Genomic DNA, 7,909 nt, shown 5'->3' with positions numbered 1-7,909 from the left:
AATAAAAAGGCTATGATGTCTATATGTAAAAAGTTAAAATACCCCCTCTAATAGTTTACGATAACGACGTTATTTTTTATTTATTTGATCCATATAGAATGTAACAATAAAGAAGATCAATATCAATTTTAGTTGATTACGGTGACTATATAGTTACGTAATCCAGTAAACATTGTTGTCAGTGCATCGACTGCTTCATGTTGTCTATTCTAATCAGTAGCACATCGTGCGAGACTTTATATCGTACACACACTTAGCTAGTAATCATGTCACTTTAATATATTTAAATAAAATCTGTGTAATTATAATAAGAGATTTGTTGTGAAGGGAAGCAACCTTTACAAATGTAAGTATAATAAATAGGTTTGTGGGTGCGCAAGCGCGCCCCTCGGCGCGTCTTGTGTTCCGTAGTCCGTCACGTGGTCGTGCCGGTCACAGCACGCTGTACAACGTGTCCATCAGATTTGAGTCCAGCTCGCACTCCAAGAACATGCTCTCACTGCATTCTTCCTGAAAATTAAATATCACATAAATTTACTTTGACTAGTTTTGTATATATGTACCTTAGACTTATCGTAATGATAAAATACATTTCATTAAAAAAAAATATAAGTCTGTTAGCGTATGATAATAGGGGCTGTATTAATATGCAGGTTTTGTCGTATAAAAGTAGTATATTCAAGTAAAAGTAAGTTGCACACATATAATATAGTTATGTAGAAGAGTATAAAATAATTAGCAATCAGAAATACAATAGGTTATAAGAATGTCTGCAGAAGCCATTTAGTTGTTAGTTTTTTTCCCGCTCAAAAGTATTGCGCCACAGATGCAGAATATTGCACGGCGCGCAGCCGCAGTAGGATGACGAGTGCGTCATGACAGTTTGCGCGATGTTATGAGTATTAACAAAGTCCTTTTTCTGTTGTGGCACCTACATATTTATGTAAAAAGCGTATTACCTGAGTGGTGTGCGAGGCGGGCGGCTGGTCACCGCCCCTCCTCGCGTGTCATTTGGTCGTCTTCGGCAGGTGCCGCTTCATGTGCAGCGCGAGGTGGTCGGACCTCGCGAACGATCGCTCGCATACAGCACACTTGAATGGCTTAGCACCCGTATGCTTGCGGTAGTGGCGAGTCAACTCGTCAGAGCGCGCGAATCTCCATTCACATTCCGGCCATTGGCAAGTATATGGTTTCTCTCCTGTGGACATTCAAATATTAGTTCCCTATTTAGTTTCGGTGTGAACAAAAACAAAAGAAATTTCAATTATTATATTTCCTAAGTGATTACATTAATAAAGTATATTATATTAGGTACTTATAAGAACAGAAATCGCAATGCTTCATAAAATTTCGCTTTGGCTTCTAAAACATTACAAATTTAGTTAGAATAATGAATTGAAAAATGTTCAGCAATTATATTTACCTGTGTGTATTCTCTGATGCGCCTTTAGATGCGAACTTTTCGTGTACACCTTTGTGCAACCTGAAGTAAAAACATGAATTTATTGATTATATATAAGTTTTAGGAAGTGCAGCTACTGTTTTTAGTCAATGTATATAAATCTATTACTCGCACTCGTGGTGTATGTATTATCTACATTTATATAGATTGAACCACTGTTCTTGGCTGTTAAATTGCTATATATAAGTAATGTCTTTTATTTATTATGAATATAAGAGAAATTGTCCGACCTTAGACAGTGCTCTCAGATATAATTGCTTTAAATTGTATCTGATACAATCACCGATATTTATTTATAACATCTAGATATGGAAATTCAAATAAAACAACACTTGCCGATAAAATCGCAGTGGTGAACTCTTCGTTTCTCCAGCTCTGGGTTGTTCCTCCGGTTGTACTTGACTTGAGGCGGCGAGCCAAGTCGCGCGTGCGACAGCGGATGCGGCGGTGGCGGCGCGGGTGCCGGCTGGTGCATTTGCATCGATTGCGCCATTGGCTGCATGAAAAAACAGATATATATCTACTAGGCGATCCTAGCAACTTTGTCTGCATCGCACTTAATCCTTATTATCATATTTCCTCCAATTTCAATTATATCTTTAAATTACAGTCTATGTGTTGTTCTGAAGTGAGCTATATTAGGCTATATTATTGTCAAGTTTCATTACAATCCGTGTCAGTAATTTTTGCGTAAAAGAGTAACAAACATTCATTTATTCATCCATCTATCCATCCATACTTCCGCGTTTATAATATTACGAGTATTAAAAAAATATTTTGTTAAGCGCAAAATTCACAAATTCCTAAAACGATAACTAAATTGTTCTAGAGCAATTTAACTAGTTACCTATTATAGATATACTTATTAAAAACACTTTAAAGCACAAGAATTAAATTTTTGATTAGTTCAATGGAAAAAGATGTCCAGCAAAGTGTATAATTTTTTTCTTTTTTCGATACAAACTGTTCCTGTTAATGTCTTGTAAAATATTTCGTAAAAGAATAGCGTCGATGAAGGTTGGTCAGGATAAAATTGTGTTGAACTGTATAGATCATAGAAAAACTGATTTCAGTAGGTGTGAAAATAATTACATGCCATTTTGTAGTGTTAATTAAAATGTCGAGAAGAGGAGCTATTATATATGAAGCTCGTAGCAGTCAACCAAAACTTTCAAGTTGTCAAGTACCAGTATACTAGTAGGTATCACTTGTGAAAGACAGTAGGTATCTTAAAAATAAGTCTAATAAAGCGTCTAACAAAGAAACTTACGTTCCTATTACAAAAAGTCAAGGCAATACAATTTCTGCCGAATTTTTATTGACCTACTTACATAAATACTAAGAATAATTGTCAGTTCGTCAATCGGTTACACACAATACATCAATAATATGAGGAGTTCAAACTAGGCTAACATGAATAATTAAAATTCAGACTGTATTTTTATGATTCATAGTCATGTCCGTATGGCCGTGTTCTATGGCCAGGTTAGTTTTCTGAGTTGTAGGTGCCTCAAAAATGCAAACACTGAGCTAGATCGTCGTTTTTGAAATGCCTGAACTGTGAAACGATTTTGGTATGTCATTTGATAAAAATACTTATGGAACATTGAATTGAAGAATACAATAATATATAGTTCTTCCCTAACATTTTGACACGACTTTAAAAATCCTTTTAAAAGTAGTTTTTATACCCACCTGTGTATGATGGTGAGGATGTGGCCCAGGATGTGATACATGGGGAGGTCTGAGCAACGGTGGCGGGTGGTACGGCGGCGGCGGGGTTCGACGCGGGCCACCCTGCAAATAATAGTTCGTATTTTGTTTCTTCTAATTTATTTACAATTCTGTCAATAAATCTGTGATTTAAATATCAAAAATTTTTACCACACACATTTTACAACTGCAAACTGATCCATTTTACATTTATGCAGGACAACTTACATATTGCCGACCATCCCACTTACCATTTGAATCATAAATCGTATTTATTTCGATGTCCTTTTATGTTAATGTCGTGACATCGCTAAAAAGTAAACAAGATGCATATTGTAAATTAAAATAATCGCTGAGCAGAAGATGGTACCATCGATTCGTAAGAATTCGCATTCGCTTCTATTATGGAATAAATGATGTTTAAATTATATGCTCAGGTATTTTGTGACACTACTCCAGATCACATTTGAGTTAACCTCTTATAATAGTATCACAAAATAAAATTACCCATACCTGCATGGAATTTCCTGGACTGCCTTGGTCCGAGCCGGGTGGTGTCAAAGGAGACATATAGACAAGTCTATTGGGTCCATATTTGGCGAACGGCGGCGCCGGTTGCTGTGGCGGTTGATGCAGGGGGGGTTGAGGATGCGCATACGTTGGCGGTGCGCACAGTCTTTCCGTCTTGATCTCCAAAGGACTAAGTAGCGGTGTAGCGCATTCTTCGAGCAGTGGATCATCTGCTTCGAGTTTAACGTGAGTGGTCCCGAGGGAAGCCAGCATGTTTGCATTTTCAGGATCGATATTCCTAATTGATGAAGCGATATCCTCCCAGAGGGCAGGCGCAGGACGGAGGAACGCATCCTCGCGGGACGTGGTGCCGCCGTCGAACAGGTCCATGTGGGCGGGCGCTAGCGAGGCGCCCTCCTGCTTGCACAGCAGCGACTCTAGCTCAGATGTCTGAAACAAGAACAATTTTGCTAGTATACCACCTGGATATCTATAATTTTATCAATGGATGATAATGGTATAATGTTTCCGTCTGCACTAATAATAGACGCGGCACCAGTGAAGGATGATAAGACGAACAAGAGGTCAGGTCAGTTACAGGCCCATTGTGACATTTTACCAGGAATCCACGATGGTTTCCAGGGGGAACTGCGTGAAGGTTAACTTGATTACTAATTATCATTATTAAAAATTCCTTTCTATTATTCCACTACTGCAAATATATTTTGTAGTACACTACATATGAAATATTTTGCAGCAACATAGAGATTTATTACAATTTTGGGTTAATGAGCTAGTTCCATGCTCATTTAGTGTTTTATTTATTGCAAAAATTATATACTAAAACTTTCCGACACGAAAAATAAGTAGTCTGCTAATACGTATCATTTATTACGAGTACGTTTCACTATACACTTTATGTATTCTTTTAAAAGAAATGGTATTTGTGTCTTTGGATTAAAAAGTATCTATATCATATAGTATACAGTAGTTTCAATAAAATAATGATACAATATAAGTTAGTATATATCTTATATACAATAATAAATCAGTTCATACCTACAGGACGAAGGAATTCCTCGAGAAATTTATTATGTTAATCCTTTGATCACAAAAGCCAATCTCAAGAGGCCACGGATCTTAAGTGACAATGCAATTCATGGCTTTAGAATAAAGCTTACGAATTTAGTGATGTCTAAAATCATATTCAAAGCAGTATGGTACGAGTAGTATGTAATTTATAATATATTATTTGGTTATACAGTTTCTTATCTTTCATGTTATGCTAATATGCAATATAGATAGAACGAGTTATTAATGAAGTTACTCGAAAAGAAATTGCCTAAGTATACAAATAATTTAACAATAATTATATTCTATATCAAGACAGCAACTTAATCTATAGTAAAAGTAAAGACCTTCAAAGATGTTTCAGTAATTTAGCTTCAGGGTAGTCCACTATATAGTATATAGACAGATATAATAAAAATCTGTTAAAGTGTTAAAGTTGCAATAAAAAGATATCTTTTAGAATAATAGGTGTAGATCAGTAAGTATTGCATTATTTAAAGGCCCTCGGCGGTGCAGTGGTTTAGCACACCGACTTACTTCTGATGGGCGTGGGTTTGTTTCCTACGATATATATTACTATTATTATTTATTTCAGGTGTATGGATTTACAGAATGTATTTAAATATTGCTATGAGTTGTCCAGTTCACATAACGCAGGCTTTGTTTAACTTGGGACTATGTGAATAGTCCCGGTTTATTATTATTGTATTCTGGAGTATTAAAATGACAAGTGATACCATTAGTCAGAACAGTCAAGATTTGAACGTTGATACTGTGTGATTTCCAATAATTTCTGTGTGCATTGTGGAGGAGCGCAGTGGTGCTCGGTCGAGAGTATTAGCATACAATAGGTGAAGCCCACGCGTTGCGCGTCTCGCGTCTCGACGCTGCCTCGCGCAGGTGACGAGCCGAGGGCTTTCTTAACGCACGCTTTATAAACTACCTACCCATTTATTATTATTGTCATGAGCTTCGAAACTAGTTTATACGGGGTCAAATGTTATAATGATGACTGTGACAATCTTAGAATTTATTTTGATTGAATTGTATGACGATAATGACGGTCTCCATGACTGGTGTAGGACTCCTTAACCAGTCACGGAGACCGTCTTTCCTACGGTTCGATTCTTTGTAAAGTGCATTCATGGTTATGTTTGTAGTGGTCTGGACATTTTCATGTATATTATGTATGTATTGAAAACAATAGTTTATAAATTATAAGATTTATTATGTTACTGGGTTATGTTTATTATTATATAGATTGTATTAAACTTACATTTGTTGATATAAACGTTTGAACTAAATTATTGATGAAGGTTCTTATGCGGTGCACCTGTACAGAGAAACTCGTGAATCTTATTTAATAATTTCAAGATTTTTAAAGACTAATCACAACGTCTAGATGTAATAAGTACCTACATGCACTATGCAACAAAACTGCTTTGGTTTTATGTATAAACCTATATTAGGAACTTAAAAAAGTTTCTAACTGCAGTAACCGTTAAGCACTAAAAGTTTTTGTGTAAATATTCGAATTCCTTTAATGTTTTCCGATTATTTCCTTTTCTGATAAGATAAAATATGTAAATAAGAATATTGATAAGCAGTGAGTTCATTGTTTTATCTCTGTTTGATTTACCTATTGCTTACTTTTCTGTAAAAGGCAGTCTTTATCGCATGACCCATCCATGCACTAATGAAATGTACTTATTTTGTAGGTACTTACTTTTACATGAAAGATTATAAAAGGTGACCAGCTAATTGACACAAATTGCAAATACGCCCATATAACTTCATGTGAAAGTTTTCGCGGAATCCATATTCGGACTTAATAATGCGTTGAAATATTTTGTAAATCTCAATAATCTATGTTAATATTAATGCGAAAGTAATTTTGTTTGTTTGCATGACTGTTGTTTTTTATGCTTAAATCATTGCACTATATTTGATTAATTACGGTATAGAGACGGGTCGGACCTTGGCTAAGGCAACTTTTTGTCTCGAAAAATTTAAGGAGGAAAATGGTAATCTGTATCGGAAATGGGTATATAAAATTCATCATTTTAGTATATTAAACTATAAGAATTTTGGAAAGAATGAAATAATATACATGCTGTGCAGACTCCAAGTATAGAGAAAATATTATTATCTTCTATCTACTATTTTTTTTCCAAGATTCGATCGAAGTACAAATTTTACGCAGACGAAGTATTAATGACAACAACAACCGTTACCTATAAGATAATATTCTCGTACCTTTATAATATTAACATATAAAAATTCATAAAAAAATCGGCGTCATTGCGACAACGACGCATTTGCGCTATTAAATCCTTCTCATTATATGAACTGATACCATTTAACCCTCCGTGCACCGAGCACTGAACACCAAGTGAAACCTCTTTGGAACAGTATATTTGATGTCGCAAGAGCGCTGGACCGCGCGAATTCCTTCCATGACCTTTGCGGATCGAACGATTGCGCAGCGGCTCCTCCACTGTGGCTAGACGAGCTTAAGCAACAGCGTCACAGATTATATTGCTGTAGATGTATGTGGACCGTGCCGGGTGCCGTGTTGTGCCTCACGTATGGAAGTCAGTAGGTCTTCTTAATGTTAATGACACTAAATAAATGAGGGTTTAATATGGAATACATAGAAAACATAAAATAATGAGATTGTACAACGATACAATATATATATACATTATAATAGAATATAAAAAGAATAAAAATACAATTAAATATTAAATCTTACAAAGGAGTTCACTAGGAATTGTAGGTACATAAATGCAAAGCTACATAAATCTAGAAATACTCGTATACATACTTGTATGTATTTATGTTTTTATATTATATTACGTACAGTATATATGTATATGTATGTACGTAATATATGTTGTATTAATAATGATATTAACATGCACAACAGTGCATATTATTTATATAGTGTATATTATTGATGTAGTGTATGTCTAAATAATAAACCTACAAAGTAACAAAGTCTAAACATAAAACCTATAATTAGAAAAGTATTATGGCATGGTCTTAAGACAATAGCAGCAACAGCATGGGTTCTTGACCAAGATTATGATTAATAGTTGTCAAGGTATGAAGTGACGTGCCTGATCTGTTTACGATCAAATCAAATCCTGC

General features: G+C 35.2%; 1 protein-coding gene across 1 annotated transcript in view; it reads right to left on the bottom strand.

Moving 5' to 3' along the window:
* Positions 1-234: 234 nt before the first annotated feature.
* LOC131841627 (dendritic arbor reduction protein 1) overlaps positions 235-7,909 on the bottom strand; it is a 70,758-nt gene continuing 63,083 nt past the window's right edge. The window contains exons 3-8 of the mRNA XM_059189956.1: positions 3,689-4,135; positions 3,158-3,259; positions 1,799-1,958; positions 1,424-1,483; positions 960-1,198; positions 235-510 (exon numbers count right to left, since the gene is read on the bottom strand). Coding sequence (XP_059045939.1) covers positions 1,008-1,198; positions 1,424-1,483; positions 1,799-1,958; positions 3,158-3,259; positions 3,689-4,135 — 960 coding nt within the window. The 3' untranslated portion in view covers positions 235-510; positions 960-1,007. The remainder of the gene's footprint in view (positions 511-959; positions 1,199-1,423; positions 1,484-1,798; positions 1,959-3,157; positions 3,260-3,688; positions 4,136-7,909) is intronic.

Source organism: Achroia grisella, unplaced genomic scaffold (genome assembly GCF_030625045.1).
Source record: "Achroia grisella isolate CSIRO2021 unplaced genomic scaffold, CSIRO_AGI_Agris_v1 utg1064, whole genome shotgun sequence".
Taxonomy (NCBI): Eukaryota; Metazoa; Arthropoda; class Insecta; order Lepidoptera; family Pyralidae; genus Achroia; species Achroia grisella.
This window is presented reverse-complemented; position numbering and strand designations above follow the sequence as displayed.